Source organism: Chlorocebus sabaeus, chromosome 7, assembly GCF_047675955.1.
Source record: "Chlorocebus sabaeus isolate Y175 chromosome 7, mChlSab1.0.hap1, whole genome shotgun sequence".
Lineage (NCBI taxonomy): Eukaryota > Metazoa > Chordata > Mammalia > Primates > Cercopithecidae > Chlorocebus > Chlorocebus sabaeus.
In genome coordinates, this window is record NC_132910.1 from 93214366 (window position 1) to 93234013 (window position 19648).

General features: G+C 35.4%; 1 protein-coding gene across 9 annotated transcripts in view; it reads right to left on the reverse strand.

Annotated features, from left to right (window-relative positions):
* INPP4B (inositol polyphosphate-4-phosphatase type II B) overlaps window positions 1-19648 on the reverse strand; it is an 819089-nt gene that overhangs the window by 149907 nt on the left and 649534 nt on the right. For all 9 annotated transcript variants that reach the window (XM_007999870.3, XM_073017650.1, XM_037992380.2 and 6 more), the window contains one exon: window positions 13941-14049. In XM_007999870.3, the coding sequence (XP_007998061.3) occupies window positions 13941-14049 (109 nt within the window). The remainder of the gene's footprint in view (window positions 1-13940; window positions 14050-19648) is intronic.

The window sequence follows — 19648 nt, forward strand, 5'->3', positions numbered from 1 at the left end:
AGGTAATCAGTGGATCATGTGTAATGATGCCAGCCCACTAAATGCTACGTGCAGGGCAGGTAGTGAGAAAGAAGAAAAAGGGAAATACTATTTTGTCTGAGTCTTTTTCCCACAAGAGTTTGCAACCTAAGGCTCTAGACGCTTGGTGTCTATGAATATCCTGAGGACAGCTGCAGTTTCAGGGCTGGCTTACTAACCACTCTGCACTAAAGTTCCTTACATTCCTGAGAGAAAAGGAAAAGGATAGCATATTGCGTCCAACTGCTCTAGGTTTTCCGAGATTGGAGAATCTTTTTGTTACCTAGTTTCCTTATTTGCTGGAAGTGGAAGTTGCAAAAAGATTTTATGAAAACATTTCTCTTATTTTACAACTAAAAAAAGGAGGAAGGATAAAACAAATATTCAAAAATAAATATAACTGTATTTATCTGTGGCATTCTAAGTAAACGTATTAACCTTTCCAACACATTCACTGATGTGATTAGATTGATGTCTTCTGTATATATGTCATACTTCCTTTCAGGTACATTTTTTACATACAGCTCTACCTACCTCATAATCCACAGAATAATTGAAATAACTACATAATATTCAGCTTCAGTGATGCAGAATAGTTTGCTTATTCATTCATCAATTCAAAATGCTTATACTATTTTACTATTATGAATGGTAATCTATGAATATCTCTGAAAAATTTACTCCTTTTATTTTTATTGTGGCCATATTCCTAAAAAAGTGGTATTCCTGAGGGGTATTTGAAAGGGCTGTAGATAGAAAACTGATAAGGCTAGAGTTTTAAAAATATTTTTACTGACTACTAGGCAGAACAATTTTAGGCAGAATAACATAGTAACTGACTCTGAGTGCAAATCACCACATCAATTCACATGATTTTTAATAGCACAAATAATTTTTTTTAATTATATTCTCTTAAAGACCCATAAGGAATTGAGTAGACCAACTACATTTTATTTCTCTCTGGTGGATAGCAAAATCCCTTCCTAAGTTAACATTGCACATTTATGAAGAGGATGTTTGTATTGATTATCTTTTGACTGCTTGAGGTTAAATGAGTATGGAAGAAGAACTTGCGAGTAAGGACAGAAGTCTAATTTTCTAGCTTTAGTTCTGTTATTAGCTGCATTGGTGACTGAATCTTTGGTCGTTGGTATTTTCATCAATAAAATAAGTAGGAGAATTCATGCTTTCTGGGATCCTCCATAAGTTCTATGATTTAAAAGATTATTGGCTGGGCACGGTGACTCACGCCAGTAATCCCAGCACTTTGGGAGGCTGAGGCGGGCAGACCACGAGGTCAGGAGATTGAGACCATCCTGGTTAACACGGTGAAACCGCAGGTCTACAAAAATTACAAAAAATTAGCCGGGCGTGGTGGCGGGCGCCTGTGGTCTCAGCTACTCGGGAGGCTGAGGCAGGAGAATGGCATGAACCTGGGAGGCAGAGCTTGCAGTGAGCCGAGATCAGGCTACTGCACTCCAGCCTGGGCAACAGACAGAGACTCCATCTCAAACAAACAAACAAAACAAAAAACAAAAAAAAAAAAAAAAATTCTTAATGTGAAAAAAGCACAGACTCAACAAGATTATTTTCTTATTTCTCAAAATGTCTCTTTAATGGAATATAAACAACTGACCTTATTAATTAAGCAATGGAAATGAATGGCTTATTTCCTGTATCCCCTTTTTCAGCTGTCTTGGCATTTACCCAGTTATAGAAACCAGAAACCTAAGAGTGCTTCAATCCTGCCCAGTCTCCCTCAAGCCATCATCCAACTGGATTTAAATTCTGTTAGATACTTCCTTAAAATCTTCAACTCCCCAGGTACCTGTTTTCCCTTATGCCACTATTATAATAGTGTAATTGTTTTCAATTCTTCTGTTCTCTCTACACTGTCACTCCAAATACTATGATCATGCCAATCTTCAGCTGAAAACCTACCAATTGCAGTATCTGTAGCCTACAGGGTGAACTGCCAGGAGCTGACATAGCAAATAATTGTTTAAGATTTGGTCCCTACTCTCTGCCCAGCCTAACATACTTTCACATTCAACTACACTCTAGCAGCTACTCTGTGTTGCTGGAGTTTATAAGCCAAGGTGCAGTGAATGGCACTATCATTCCCCAGATGTATGTGGGAGTCTTCCTTGATACCTCTGGGTTCTTACCTCCACTCCTAACACACACACAACCCCCAGTTGCTTCTGTAATTTATCTCCTCTCCATCTCTGCTGACACTATAAGCCAATCCATCTTCCTTCTCTGATGGGGTTACCACAATAATCAATTACTAATGTAAGCCTCATCACAAGGAAGAGGACATTGAAATAATTCAGGCAAAGTCTTCTCTAATAACGATTTTCCAATAACAGTATTTATCTCATGTAACACAGCCAATTGTTTGATTTTTCCATGACATAAATTCCACATGTACATTTTTAAAAGTTTGTAATCTTGTAAAAAAAAAAAAAAAAAGAGAGATGTTATACAGTTAACTTTCAAAGCTCTGAAAAATATAGTATATTTTATTTGTAGATGCCTGGCAATTTATTTGTAGATGAGTTTCTTTTCTGCTGTATGCTGCCTTTGCAATGATGACTGTCAAATATCTAGAACAACAGAAAGCTTTAAAACTATTCTGGAAACCACTTGGCTTTTAACAAGTTCAAAAGTTCCTCCTTGGATTTAGTGAATACTGCGGAGATAACATAGTGTGTCATGGTTTAAAATGTTGTTTCAGTTTACAGCAAAGGAGAAATGTAACTTCTGATTTATAGAAAATAAATCCTCAAATCACATTATCTTTATATATTTAGTTTTAAAAGTAAATTTAAAAAAGGTATTTTTTCCTGTAATTTTAATATTAGACTTAACATTTTTGCTTTTAAACCCTAATCTTCCTGATTATTTTTTTTCTGACATATCTCCAGGTATACACGTGTAGCCACAGCTATAGCGAAGACAAGGAAACCCAAGAGTGAGAGGTTCAGTGGCTTTCTGAAATCCCACAATAAGACTGGTTATGTATTTTGTCATTTTCAGACTGCCCTCTTCACCAAATGTCATATCATTAAAAATGTAGGGATAGTTTAGCAAATACATTTTGTCATTTACAATTGAAGTCATTTTCTTTAAAATAAATATTTAACTTTTTAAAATTCTGAACTGTCACACTATACACAGTGCCTCTTGCCTAAACATCAGATCATTCTTTGCCTCACAAGCTTTTGGACAGGTTATTGGAAGAATGCCACAACTTGGAAGTGTTAAAGTCACTACTGCATTACTGATATTGAATCAGGTTTTTAAGTTAGCCATTTTTTTAATAAATTGTCTCCCTTCTTTCAGAAGACATAAAAGCATATTTTCCCTTGCTAGTGAGGTACAAGGAGACACTGATGTTATACCTGCCAAATATATGTATAGGTTTTGTTATCAAAACCTGTAAGACATTTCCCACAAGTGCCTCTTTGTTTCTTTTTCCTAATTCCAAAAAACGTCTCTATGTCCACTACCTAATTCCGTCACACTGATCTCTTCTTCAGGCATAGTCATTGGTTCTTCCCTTTGCTCTTATGGCAGGCAACCCTTTGATGTTATTCATTCATTCCCCCTATATAGGTCCATTCATCAAACACTTATCAAGTTAGTCCCTCGGGATACTGACTGTGGTAAACTGGATAGACACATTTCATATTCTCAGAGCACATATAGTCTAGACGGATTTTGTACACCACAGGCTTAAAGCAGACTTGGCCTAGACAAGGAGTCAGAAGAAGCTTCCAGGCAGAAATGATTTTAAGATCTGTGGTGGTGAGAAAGTTCTCTCTGATTCACTATGGAGGGCAGTGGGGAGGGAAAGATAATGGTGTCGTGGTGCGAGATGAAGCTGGAGAAGAGACCAGGGCCAGATCACATGTATATATTATTGCACCTTAGATTTTCTCCTGTAAGCAAGAGGCAGCTAAAAAATGTTTAAAATTATGAAATCACAAGAATAAATATTTGCCTTTAAGAAATATAACTCCAACCAAGATAAGGAAAAATGATTGGGTGAGAGCCAGTCTGGAAGGAAGGACAGTAATTAAGAGGTTTGATAGTAGAATATTTAAAAGACAGTGGTTCTATGGGCTAGGATTCTTAGCTCATATTTTATTGTTAAAATGAATAACTTCCAGATATATAAGAAGGTAAATTAATTTTAAGAGAAAGCAAGAGAGAAAAAGTTGTCAAGGATTTTCAGGTACTACACTGAACAGTGGGGTAGATGATCATACCTTTTTATTAAGAAACATAACACCCAAAAGAAGCAAGTTTGAGAGCCAAAGGGATGCAAAATGATTCAATGTCTCAATCTTGAGGTGTATGGGAGATATGAGTAAAGTGGAGCTACCTGCTAGATGCTTATAAACATAAATATAAATATAAATACATATATATATTTATATGTATTTATACACCTCATTAGCCATACCTCTACTTCACACATGAATAATATCCAAAGCTCAGTACTCAAGACTGAATGAGAAATTAGGCATAATATGAATATTAATATAACTTTTTGGTGGTATTATTTCTAAAATTTAACTATCTCTTAACTAAGAAGCCTTAGTTTCTTAGTTAAGAAGAAGTCCTCTTAACTAAGAGTAGTTATATTAAGTGTAGGAATTTATCTAGAAGAAACACTCAGAAATTTGCAAAGATATATGAATAAGGATATACCTTGCAAGTACAGGTGGTTCTAACCAAAAACTTAGGAACAATCTAAATGACCATCAATACTGTATTGGTTAGATAATTATGTTAAATCAAATCAATCAAGTCCTACTCAGCTTACAGAAAGAATAAGATTTCCATGCACTAAATTAAGAAACTGCCTAAGCATTTTTGTGGAAATGTATCCCTTATATATATTTACATAAATAATTGCTAATATCGATTAAGACCTCATCATGTGCCAGGCACAGTTATAAATGCTTAGTATATATAAACTCATCAAATTTTAAGAACAACCCTCTGGGGTAAGCAATATTATTTCTACTTTACAGATGAGGAAACTAAGGTACAGAAAGGTGTGGTAATCTAATGTCACAAAGACAGTATGTGAGAATCAGAATTCAAATCTACACTGGGAGTGGTGTCTATGAATTGTCTGAGATGAAAGTTTCTGCTTATCCCAGAATGGGGGACAGAAAAATTAAACAGACTTACAGAAAATTCAAGAACATTATATTCTCAAGATTTGAGTTTGTGGACTAAGAGAATCACTGCTAAAACTTAAATAATTTGACATTCCAAGAAGAAATCTTGCTGTAAAATATATTAAACTGTTCAGATTGGTTTGTTTTGAAAAGAGGACTGGAACAGGTAGGCTTTCAACTATACAAGTCTCTTTATTCTTTGAATTTGTGGGCTATAAACAAATTTTGATTTTGTATACAACTACAATGGAAACAAAGGAGGAGGAAAAACTGCATTACAAATTCACTTATTACAAATTCAGTCAGGATCATGTGAAATTGAGCAAAAGTCCTTCCATTCATTGTACCACATTTAGTTCAAAGCTTTGCAGGCCTCATTATTTACTTCATACAGTATGTTCAAGCCTCAGCATGACTACTTAATTAAAAGCACTTTACTCTCCCTTTATGAAGATTTGGTGTTATATACAAGGAGTTGTATATAGGGAAGTCCACATGAAGAGAAACCTGGTGGACAGTTTTGGCTGATCTATCCCGTATTTGCCAAAATATGAACAGAGTTAAGAGCTGAGAGTAGCCAACAAGGAACTAACTCACAGAAGGAAAAAAAAAAATGTACTCCCAAGGAATCAAATTATAATCAAAAGAAAAACTTTAATTACCATTTCCTTCAAAATGATATATTGTCAGCTACTGAACATAGTCCAAAAGAAAAAAGGAACTGACAGGGGCTTTTATTTAAATTATTCTTATTTCCAGAGTGCCCATGTAATTTTACCATAATTTTTAAAAGAAAATTTTGTGATAGAAAATGTTCTTACTGAAAAGAAAAAAAAAAAAAGTATATTCGAAAGTGAATGGGAGATAAATTTTAGCTAAATTTTAGCTATAGTCTATGAGGCTGATCTTTTTAAATTTGGAGTACTGGGCATGACTTCCAAAGAAACATAAAGATTTAAGTTGTTTTATAAATGAAGAGTATTATATTCATATTATGTATATGTGTGTGTCTGTGTGTGTATATATATGTATCTATCTATATAAATATATACACATTTGCATACCATATATATACACACACACACACACCCTTTTTTATTTATTTATTTATTTTATTTTTTTTTTTGAGACAGGGCCTCTCTCCGTCACCCAGAGGCTGGAGTTCAGTGGGGTGATCTCAGCTCACTTCAACCTCCACCTTGCAGGCTCAAGTGATCCTTCTACTTTAGCCTCCCAAGAAGCTGGGACTAAAGGCACATACTACCAAGTCTGACTAATTTTTGCACTTTTTTGTAGAGACAAGAGTTTTGTCATGTTGCTCAGGCTGGTCTCAAACTCCTGAGCTCAAGCAAACCACTGGCCTCGGGCTCCCAAAGTCCTGGGATTACAGGCATGAGCCATCACCCCTGGCCTATACTATGTATATAACTTAAAAATTAGTCATTTAAAACAGTTTTGCAGTTTTGAATTTTTAATAGAAAAAAAATAACAATGTAAATTATATGTGTTAAAAAAGACTGGATGAGAGCACCCAGTATGCTACCAGTAATTGTTGTTAAGGAGGAATATTACAAGTATGCTTTTAATCTCTTTCTTTTGATTTTTCTGTGTTCCAGTAAGCATATTTCTTTACAAACTGGAAAGTTATCAGTGAAATTATTTATTAAAATATATATCAATAAAGGATCAAAGTATTTCTACTTAAAATATATATGGTATGACTTATGAGTTCATACAAAATACAAAGCATAGTTAAGATCTCAGACTCCAAATTGCACTGTCAATGACTGACAAGTTAAAGGTCTAAGTGGAATCTAGGGATCAAACAGAAAAAAAAAATCAAAGTAGGGAAAAAAAGAATTATCATTCCCAATCAAATAATACGATCACATTGCTTTCACTGAATGCTTTCAAATCACTCTCTTTCATAAAAATTTTTATTCTTAAGAATGAAAGTGAAGGTGATTAAAACAAATATTTTTGTAACTACTGATTAGTCTGCTCATTTGTTACTGGAGAAGGCATAGAAATGTGAATTTATGTTTTGCATCTCCCAAATTAAGTAGTGGTTAATAGTTCTATCAGAAAAACACATTTCAAAGGGAACAGTATAAGGTTTTGCATCCAGTTCTCCCATTCCTGGTTTATTGGATGCCTATTATGTTATAGGTTATGGACAGCTTATTTCCCTGCTAAGATTTTCCCCTTTTTATGTAAAAAGCCTCCTATTTATAAGAGAGAATAAGAAAGTATCTACCCTTATTCCTCCTTACAGTAGTAAGAAAACTTTTCAGTCTCAGAGTTTTTGCCCTGTGACTGTGTAACCATTGATCTTACAGGAGATACGGCTGCTTTAACTCTTTACGTTGTTGTTTGCTGTGGTCTGAATGTTTGTATTCCCCAACATTCATATGTTGAAACCTAATCATGAAGGTGATAATATTAGCAACTGGAGCCTTTGAGAGGTGATGAGGTCATGAGGAATCTGTCCTTGTAATAGGAGGCCCCTGAGAGCTGCCTTGCCCTTCTACCAGGTGAGGGTACAGCTAGAAGGTGCCATCTATGAGGAATGGACTCTTATCAGACACTCAGTCTGCTGGTGCCTTGATTTTGGACTTCCTAGTCTCTAGAACTGAGGGCCATAAGTTTCAGTTGTTTATAAATTATCTAGTTAAGATATTTTGTTAGCAGCAGGAATAGACTAAGACCTTGCTTTACTTTTCTTTAAAAAAGGTCCCCAGACTGGGTGCAGTGACTCCCACCTGTAATCCCAGCACTTTGGGAGGCCAAGGAGGGTGGATCACGAGGTCAGGAGTTCCAGACCATCCTGGCCAATATGGTAAAACCCCAGCTCTACTAAAAATTTAAAAAAAAAAAAAAAAAAAAATTAGCCAGGCATGGTAGCATACACCTGAAGTCCCAGTTACTCAGAAGGTTGAAGCAGAAGAATCGCTTGAACCCGGGAAGCGGAGGTTGCAGTGAGCTGAGATTGCACCCCTGCACTCCAGCCTGGGTGACAGAGTGAGACTTCATCTCAAAAAAAAAAAAAAAAAAAAGTCCCAAATCCCAGCACAAGCTGTAGTTGTTGCAAGATCAAGTAGAATCTGCCACATTCTTATCAGTAAAATTTTAGTTTATTTTTCTTAATACTTTTTGAAGTGATTTTGTTCTCTTTTCTGACTGAAATCTGGGGGAAGCAAAAGTTCATTAAGAGCATCTGGAGCATATTTGGGGAAAGTGGGTGTGTAACTAGGGTAATCACTCAAGACAGGCATTCAAATTAGGACCACTTGCAGGGCATTAGTTCTGTAGTTCCAAATGAATACATAGATAGTAGCAAATTAAAATTCTCAAGAAGAAGCTAACATGTCCTTCGTGGGCCTTTTTTTTTTTTTTTTTTTTTTTTTTTTTTTTCCATTTTAACAAAGAGTGTGGGTTTTAATTACTTCTTTGTGTTAATGAAAGAGTTAGGCTTTTAGGTCATGATCCTACTTAGCGAAAGTTCCGTCTGAATCTGATATTCCTGACATCGAGGCAGGTGGATTGCCTGAGGTCAGGAGTTCGAGACCAGCCTGGCCAACACTGTGAAACCCTGTCTCTACTAAAAATACAAAATTAGCCAGGGTGTGGTGGTGTGTGCCTGTAGTCCCAGCTACTTGGGAGGCCAGGGACGGGAGAATCTCTTGAACCCAAGAGGCAGAGGTTGCAGTGAGCCGAGATCTTGCCATTGTACTCCTGCCTGGGCAACGAGAGCGAAACTCTGGGATGGGATGGGATGGGATGGGAAGGGAAGGGAAGGGAAGGGAAGGGAAGGGAAGGGAAAAAAATCTGAGTGTGGTGGCTCATGCCTGTAATCCCAAAACTTTGCAAGGCCAAGGTGTGCAGATCCCTTGAACCCAGGAGTTCAGATTGAGCAAGATGTTGAAACCCTATCTCTGCAAAGAAATATAAAAATTAGTTGGGCATGGTGGTGTGCATCTGTAATCCCAGCTACTTGGGAGGCTGACGCAGGAGAATCACTTAAACCCAGGAGGTGGAGGTTGCAGTGAATGGAGATGGCACTAATGCACTCCAGCCTAGGTGATAGAGTAACACTCCATCTCAAAAAAAAAAAAAAAAAAAAGTTTAAAGAAAGCAAAATATATGTTGTAGGAATAAATTTTCCTTTCTGTTAAACAATACTAAAAGTAAAAACTTGATTTATATTCTGAGGGAGAAATCCACGAACTTTCACATGGTGTTGAAGTAAATCAACTGACACCAGGTACAAGTAAGTGTTTGATGTTACAAGAGAATACATAAGTCACAAACATCCTGATTTGGGTCTATTAAAAAATGTGTAATTAGAATTTTGGTTCTCTTAGAAAGATATCAAGTTTTCAGTATGAAATCCTCTATGATATGTTCAATTATGTGTGTCTGAATGTTACTCAAGTCCAGATTGTCCAAGATCAAAATTCTTATAGCTTTACCCTCACATTCAGTTCCATTTTACAACTCTCTAATGAGTTTAGGATTCTCCAAACAAAAATTTCCAGTAAGTGAGTTGTAATACTTTATATCTCAATAAATATTCTTTTACTTAGATTTCCTTTCCTCTTGATATATACCAATTGAAGTTCTATATAGTTTTTCAAGTTCAACTCATTTGTGTAAGTATTTCTGGTTTTATTCTCCAAACCTTTTATCTGTCTTCAGATAGCACTATTCGCTCATAGCTATATCAGTAGTTCTCAACTCTGGCTACAGATTAGGCTCATCTGGGAAGCTTTTAAAATGTATCAATCCCTGGGCCCAACTACCAAAGGCTTTCACTTAATTTTTCTGGGGTGATATCCTGTTATAAACAAAAGGTTTCAAAGCTCCAAAGGTGATTCTAGTGTGCAGCCAAGGTTGGTAACCCCTGCTCTCTATATTATTAATCTTATTGCATTATGATTATTTGTGAAATCTTTTCTCCAATTCTGGTTTTTAGCTTTTAAGTCAGCAACTATATCTGATTTATATGTGAATTCCAATGCCTGTGTATTTGATCTACATGATACTTATATACACAAGGCACTCCATCTCTTATTCAAGGAAAGCATAATGTATTACAGAAACATCACACAAGAAAAACCTTAATACATTACTTTGGCCTAGTAAGGCTACAAGAGAAGTAAAAATAAAATATTAGGGAGGGGAGCAAAATCAACTTGAAAAATCAGGAAAGCCTAATTACAGGGGTGAAATTTTCACATGGACCATGTGTAGAATTTTGAGTAGGATTATGTAAATGGCTTTCACAGAAATAAATGAAAAATAGTAGAAAATGAGGAGAACAGAATAATTTCTTATAAAAGGAAACAGAACAAGGAAAAAGGAAAAGGTAGAAATACATGAAGCCCATCTAGGAAATAGTTTATACAGCGTTTTAGAAACAACAATAGAAGTGGGTGATGAGGGTAGACATTGGTGGGAAAATCATGGGTGCTTTGAATGCCCAATGGATAAGCATAGACTCCTCAAAGTTTCTAAGCACAAGAGTAAGGTACTCAGATACTGTGCTTTAAAAGTTCAATCTCCCTAATTATCTTATAACTTTTAATAAATATGGTTGTGTGACCTGAATTGCTTTATATAAATACTATAAGCAATGTTCTTATGCTAAAATCCTTTTCATTTTGTGGCCATTGTATTAATCACAAAAGAGATCATCAACGGACATAAACATAAATTATATCTTTTCTCAGATGACAGTATTTTATTGGCTTAGATGAGAAAAAAAATAAATGAAGGTGAAATAGTACAATGACTGTGGTATTTCCAAAAAAACCTGGCCTAAAAGAGTTGGCTATCTGTTTTTTTTTTTTTTTTTTTTTTTTGGTTGGCGGCAATATCAAATGAAAGACGAGGCAAAGAAAAATTTCCTCACTTGTGATTTCATGTCCTGCAAAACATCATTGTTTACTTTAACCTAAAGCCCAAATTACTCATTTCATATAGTCATTCTTCTATACATTGCTGTTGACTGACAAATGCAATATTTGTTGCTGAAAAAGCCTGCAGAAAATGTATTGCATGGTGCGATAACTCTGTAATCATTAAATCTCGGCTCAAGTTAGCTCTTAATTTAACGGGTAGGCTGATAGTCATGCTCAACAGTATATTGCCTCAGCAAGCATTATTTGTCCCAAACCACTGCCCTATGGAGAATTCTTTTAAGATCCACAAAGTTCTTTTTTATTTCTTTTAAAATATTTATTGTATTTTATCAATAAAGCAATGAAATACAAATAAAACATTTAAAGCAATCAGTGTTTGTAAGCACTGAACACACTTCTACTTTTATCTTAAAAGTAACCGAAGATCTGTGTGTGTGTGTGTGTGTGTGTGTGTGTGTGTGTTGATATGTAACAGCACAGTAAAAAGTGAAGAAAAGTGAAGGATTCAAATATTTATGCAAATATTTAAACCTTAAGAAATATTAGTTAGAGTCTAACCATAGAACTCAACAGTTGTCTTTGACAGAAATATATTTTATAAAATTATAGGGTTAGGTTCCATATTTCACATACTGATGCTTTATATGCTCAGCTGGATTCTGACCGCCCTGTGGGCAGTTTTGAGTCTTCTAATTGAGTTATACACTTTAAAATTTAATTGAAGAAAAAAAAATAGATTAAGTCAACTCTCAACTCTCAAGGCTGAGACATAGTTCCAGACAAGATGGAGTAAATGCAATCTATTTTATTTCCCCTGTCAATCACAATGAAACATCCTAGATAAAACATATACGTCACCTATCAAAAAACTCCAAAAGGTAGACTAAAAAGGTATATTAGTTAGGGACCTCGGGACTTAAGGAATGATATGACAGTGAGTTCCATGGGATTTTTTTGCCTCCTATAATGTCCCAAACTGGGTGCCACAGAATTTTTCAATGCAGCAAAGAAACAACAAAAAATAGCACCCAGGAAAAGCCAAAGAACCTGGAACAGGGTGGCCCAGACATACCAACCTGTTCTGGAAGTGAATACCACAAAAACGTCATGTCCCTTCTCCACTAGAAGAATGGTACAGTAGGGAATCAGTGAGAAACACCCTCCATCCCCACTCGATTCCATGGGCAAAACCCTGTCTTCCACCCATACCTCCACTTCAGTAGGCATGGCATCCCTTCCCCCATGGAGCCTGTGGTGTGAATTAACTTCCAACTCCCATAAAGTAAACAGGAGTCGCCTCTCCCCTGGAGAGCCCATGGTTGAAACTTTGACTTCCACTCCCAACTGCAATAATATTTGTGAGAAGGGTGTGAGTATTAATGGGTAACCTGAGGGAGTTTCTTTGTGGTGATGAAACAGTTCTATATGATATTTATAATAGTGATGGTTACTCTAATCTACCCATGCAATATAATTTTATAAAACTATAAACCTTTACCCACCAAAAGCAAACAAACAAAAATGAACAAAAAACTAGAAAAATCATAGTAAGAACCATAACAGACTTAATATTGTACCAAAGTCAATTCCATGAAAGGAAAAAAGAAAAATATATGTGTATTGGTAGTTTATATATTCATATGATAGTAAGTCAATTATTCAACTCTCACCTCCTTTAAATGCTTTCTTCCTAAACATCTGGGCACTAAAAAACAAATTTTATATTTGACAAACGTGATAAAACTTTAAAAAATTTTCTGGTTTTGGCATTCAAACCGATTTTCTAATACTATTACTAAATCAACTGTGACTGAAGAATGAGTATTTTTCCCTAATTTTCAAAATTTGGATTCTTCAACAGACACCAGGACCTACTTAAGGGTGGAGGGTGGAGGAAGGTGAGGATTGAAAAACTACCTATTAGATACTATGCTTATTACTTGGGTGGCAAAATAACCTGTACACCAAATCCCTGTGACATGCAATTTACTGTGGGGGAAAAAAAAACCCCTGCACACATACCCTTGGAATCTAAAACCAAAAAAATTGAGATTCTTAACTTAAGACAAGTAACTATTTGAAAAGGAAAGTAGTTATTCTTCATACCTGGATAATGCGCTTTATGTTTTACATGAGCGTGGTCATAGACAGAGAATATTATAGGATAAGCTCAACTGATGAGACATGGGGCAGAACTATAAACTACTGCTGCAAAAGCTTTATAAGGCAATATTTTAAAGCATCTAAAAACAAAACTGGGGAAAGAGTATAATAAAATTACAAATAATAGTGGTAATACTCATGCCTTTCCCCTAAGGAACAGAACACAGAATTCTGTATTGTTGTGTCTCTTTCAAGTGGCACAATTAAATGAGCCTGAGGTCAGCATAGAAATTACTAGTAGGGTAAAAACCATAAATTAGGAGCCATATTCTCTATTCAGTATCTTTGGCTCCACAGTTAAGTTAGACTGTATTTCTAGCTAAATCTCTGAACACTTCCTTTGAGCAAGCAATAGTTGACACTAGAATATCACCCCTTAGTCATATGACTTCCCGAAAATTTTCTGCCATCACAATGCCACTCAGTAAGGAAGACACTTACGCAATTTGTTTAATCTAATTTCTTCTCTGGTAGTTTTGAGATATTTAACAACTCCATGTTACTAAATAGGTTAAGATGTCAAGAACTATACATTGTGATGGACCAATCTTCTGTATTCTAATCTTGTATATAGACTTCCTCAAAGGGGAGATGTTATTAATGGAATCTGTGCTTTCCTCCTGTCTTTACTTACTTTCTTCTTTCTGTTTCAAATCTATGGAGTAGTTTCCGAAGACCACCATTCTTAAATCCCTGAAAATGGGCAGCTGGAGCTCCCACAGTGATGACATCATAGAGAGCATCTGGAATAGAAACAGACAAGGAGATGAACACGTTGCAAACATTTATCTCCGCCATGCTGTTTGCATTGAAGCATACCTACTGTAGGAAGTATGAGGAATTACTCTGTTTAATTTTGCAGGAATAACTATGAACTCACATCTCAAGGGGGAAAGAGGAGCTAATCAATCTTTCTAAAAGCCACCTGTGCACCTAAACAAGATATAATATTTTCCTGATTTATGACATCTTAATTCTATGCTACAGTGTAGAACAGTGTGTTCTCTCATTATTCTATATACTTACTGAGATAACATGTTAATTGTTCTTTTGTGTATTTTACTTTATTGAGTTTTGCATCATTTAATTTGCAATCATGTTGAAATTCAACAATAATGAACAATCTTTCAACCAAATTTTACATAGAAAAAACCCCAAAATATTAGATATTTTGACTCAAGGGCAGAAGAGTGCTAGTACATTTTTAAAAATCTATACAGAGTACTTTCCTGATTGTGTATACTAAATCTTACACAACTTCAAATGGATGCTTTTGCAATTTCCTTAGGTGACATAGAAAGAATACATAAAATGTTTCTTGTTCTGTTTTCTAGTAAGACACTTTGTTTTTATAACAAAAAATCCATACTTTTAAATTGAAACTTAATCCTTTGATCTTGAAAGCCATGAAGTTTGATACATACTAAGTTTATGACTTCAAAACATGCCATCAGTTTTACATTCTAATGCAAAGTATCCCCATGAGAAGGAAGACAGAGTGAATGGTCTCTTGTTAAACTACATTTTATTTGAGAAACCTAATTTCATAGTAGATCCTTGTCAAATTGATTTTGCTATTGACACTTTGGTTGTTCTTCAGATCTCATTTACTAGGAAAACATAAATTATTTTATTAGCTTCAGGTAAACACCGTAACTTCTTCAGAGCAGTTCAATCCAGATGCATCTAAAAATTTTCTTTCAATAAAAAAAGTCTTCAAGCGAAAGATGTCAGCAGCATTCAGAAAATGCAAGATCACAAGAATACAACACAAACCAACCCATCAATAAGGCATATCATGAAAATCACTTAATAGTTAACTGTGTCCTGTTTAAAAAGTCACTAATAAACTAGAAGTCAGCTCTTCTTAAGATAGCAGAATATTAGATTTGTAAGAAATTCAAATATTTTCTAGTTCAGGGGATTTTAACCTAGGGCTAAGACACTGGTTTCAAGGTGTCCAAGAATGTTTGTTAATTACACAATTATGTCTGTTCTATGTCATGGAAAGGGATCACAGCTTTCTCAAAGGGTCATGAGATCACCCCAAAGTTACCAACATTATGTTCTAGTCCACCTTCATTTATCTGATAAGAATCCTGAAGACTATTACAAGCTAACTGCTTTGTCCATTTATCTGATAAGAAGCCTGAAGATCATTAGAAGTTAACTGCTTTGTCTAAAACCCCAAGGATTTTACACTCAGGGACTTCTGGCTTCCAACTCAGCGACAGAGAGTAAGGGTTCCTTGGTGGTTTAAGTTACTGATGGGAACCTGAGTGCTGGCTTTGGATTCCAGATCTGCCACTTATTTAACTTCTCTCTGTCTCAGTTTCCTCACTTATAAAATGTAGTTGAAAGTAGCTAAAAGTGGCAAGCATTTAGTAAATGTTATCTACGATTATTATTTTCTGTATAAGAAACAATCGCACCAATTAAAGGTGATATAGTAACTTCTGTCTATTTCCCCATAAAAATAAACTTTTGAGTCTGAAAGGAAAAATGACGCTGGGGCTCAGTCTTCTGAATGGAATGAGTTCCCGTGTTAATTGAAATGCAAAAAGACAAATTATCATGACAATGCAACAAAATATGCTGCATTTCTGCCAAAAACTGGGTGACCAGCAATACCAACAATATACAGAATGACTAAAAATATTATTCAGCCTTAAAAAAGATGGAAACTCTGCCATCTGCAACAAAATGAATGAGCCTGGAGAACAATATGCTACATGAAATAAGCCAGTTCCAGGACAAACACTCCACTTACATGAAGTATTCAAAATAGTCAACCTCATAGAAGCAGAGAATATAATGGTGACTGTCAGGAAATGGAGAGAGGGAATGCAAAGTTGCTATTCAATAGGCATAAAGTTTTACTTATGCAAAATAAGTTCCAGAGACATGCTGTACAACATAGTGCCTATAGTTCATAACACTGTATTGTTCACTTAAACATGTATTAAGAGGGCATATCTCATGTTAAGTCTTCTTAAAACAACAACAACCAAAAGAAAAGGCCACAAAAAAATCTTTTAGACTTGATGGGTTTGTCTATTACCTTAATTGTGGTGACAGCTTCATGGGGGTATGCCTATGTCCAAATTCATCAAGTTGTATAAATATATGCAGGTTTTTGTAGGTCAATTTTACTTCAATAAAGCTGTTTTATAAAAAATGTAGACATATATTCCACTAAACCTAAACTAAATGTATTCTTACTTCAACGTCCCCCAAAACATTGCCAGTAGCCTCTCCAGAACTACCCAATAAGAAGGGAAGGAAAAGGGAGGGGAAATCTGAATAGAGACAGAACTCTGAATTAATGAAAGTTTAAATAACTAACTTTTGCCAAATTTGCAAAAACATTTGTCCACAAGCACGTTTATAATTCCTTGTAGTGTCTTGTAAGAGGCCTATGCAAGTGGCAGGCCCTGACACTTTAGCTGTTTCAGCTTTACGGTGAATCTGTGTCTTCAATTCATCCATAATTTCAGCATCCTCCAAAGTGACTCTCTGGGAACAGAAACAGTCTCTATTCATCCACCTCCCTGCTCATGAGAATTCTAGTCATCTATGAAGAAACCAAGACATTTTGAAATAGCAAGAAAAGAAGCAGCATGGTGTTTGAATGGTCTCCTCCTCTCATAACAAAGAACTGATTGTTGATTGTTAAATCTAAATGAAGGAGTTTGTGTTTCTATAGAACCATCTATAATATAACTCCTAAAGTTATGAACAAGCTGTTCTGTAAAGTTCTGATGTTTTCTTTTAATTCTATTTTCTATTTATGAACTCATCCCTTTTAGGGTTTTCACACCATATTTTTACCAAGGACTAAGAAATCTCTTGACTAGTTCTGACCTCTTCCAAACAAAATAATCCAATTCCTAACGGCTTTATGGGCAAGTCTGAGTTTCAAAACCTATTCAGCTTAACATGTTCTAACTCTTGACCCTAACTGGTTCTTCCTTCCTGGTTCCCTGTGACAAATACAGACAACACATTCCTTTAAGCCTCCAAGAGTAGAGTCCTCAAGATCATGTTCAATTCCTCTCCTTCCCTCATCATTGTATCTCATCAGTTCTAACAACTCTGTTACAAAATCTTAATTCTCTTTGTTCATGTTACTTATCTTTATCTTAGTGCTCACCTTCCTCATTTTTTGTCAGGATGACTACTGTCTCTCAGTGTTAGCCTCTCTGCATCCACAATGCAGTAGTTCATTTTTATATGAGTGGCCAGTCGGTTACTCTATCTGACACACAGCCTTCAATACTTAATTCCTCCTTATAAATGTTCATAGTAGAACATTAAAACATCTTAAGGTCATATTTAGGTCATCTATGACCTGGGTCCAATTCTTCCTTGGTCACATCATCTAGTGTATTATAAACACCATGAAAGTGAAAATTATTGTAATCCCAGCACTTTGGGAGGCCGAGGAGTGCAGATCAATTGAGGTCAGGAGTTTGAGATCAGGCTGGCCAACATGGTGAAACCCTGTCTCTGCTAAAAATCCAAATATTTGGCCAGGAGAGGTGGCAGCCAGCTGTAATCCCAGCTACTGGGGAGGCTGAGGCAGGAGAATCACATGAACCTGGGAGGCACAGGTTGCAGTGAGCCGAGATCACGCCATTGCACTGCAGCCTGGGCAATAAGAGTGAAACTCCATCAGAAAGAAAGGAAAGGAAAGGGAAAAGGAAAGGGAAAGGGAAAGGGAAGGAAAAGGAAAAGGAAAGGAAGAAGGAAGGAAAGAAAGAGGGAGGTAGGGAAGGAGGGAGGGAGGGAAGGAAGGAAGGAAGGAAGGAAGGAAGGAAGGAAGGAAGGAAGGAAGGAAGGAGGGAAGGAAAAAATTGTTGTAGTCATTTTCAAGAGTATATCCTCAATGCTTGACACATGGGAGGTACTCCTCATTTATAGCATGATTGTCTGTTGTCCAGTTACAACAGCAGTTCTACATTTCTTGAAGTCTTTACATCTTCGTCTTTGTGTTCTCTGACTTGGACATTTTTCCATCCCAACCTCCCTTCCGTTTCTTTGCTACTGAAATCCCACTGCTCTTTTGCAATCAAACTCAATTATCACCTTCTCTTTGAAGCCTTTCTGAATATTCCAGTCAGAATAATAATTTTTATCTATACTTCCACATTGCTTTGTCTTTACCTTGAAGATGTAATTCCTTATGATAGTTTCTATATTCAAATAAAATAATGAATGTGGTCATAAAATTGTTACAATTGCCTTAAGACTCATATTCTTCACTGGATATATGTTATTTGTGGATAAGAATTATATTTAATAAACAATAACAATGTTAATAATAATGATGGTGACAATATAGTAAGAGCACAATAAAAGTTCCTAAATGAATGAATAATTATGACAACAGCTGGCATTTACTCATTGCATACCTGAACCCTTACTCTAGGAGGTACTCTATTTTCAGGATCTCATTTAATTTTCAAAATAATACTATAAGATAAATATAATTTCCCCAACTTTACAGATAATAAAACAGATTCTCCATGAGATTAAATAATTCGTCTAGTCTTAATGCTAGTAAGTTTTGGATCTGATATATTTTCCAAAGTCTGATTCACTAAACAAAAAAACTTATACTATAAACAACCTTCAATGTCTTAGTCACGCTTAGATTCTTCCATTAGCTGCAGCAACAATGAGCACATACTGGATGCTCAATAAATTTGATTTGTGTTAACATTCTAGATGTTTGTTTCTAAAATAGAGATGTTTTTGTGATCACATCAAAAAGAAGATTAAACATTTATTGTTAATTGTGGTCTCAGAGGGCAAACAAAAGCTTGTAATTTATAAAAATAAAAAAATGATTAAACTGACCAGACCTATATTATCCTAATCTTTATTCATTCACTAAACAAACACCTACGGAACACACACTATTTTCAAGGGTGACCCTCATTTCCTGTGAATATTTAAAATTAAGGACCAAAAATTTCTGTATTAGAATTGATGTAATTCTTATTTATCAAACATACAGAGGTTTCAGCATGATTTACTACAGCAGCAACTAGGTACACACTTAAATTATAAGCAAAATTAATTTTCATCTTAATTACCTTTCTCATCCAGGTATTGTTTCTATTTTTGCTATAGTTTTCATTTGTTCTTTTCATTTTAAAATACTTCTTTTTTCTTAAGCTTTTCTTTTCCAGCTTTCTCCCATGCTTTTTTTCCCCTATTTTCACTTAAAAAAAAATATCCTTCCACAATCTTATGTCATATCCACAATTCCCTTTTCTTATCACTCTGTTCATTTCCTTGTTCTCATCTTTGGCTTCCTTCCCTGTGTTCCCTGCA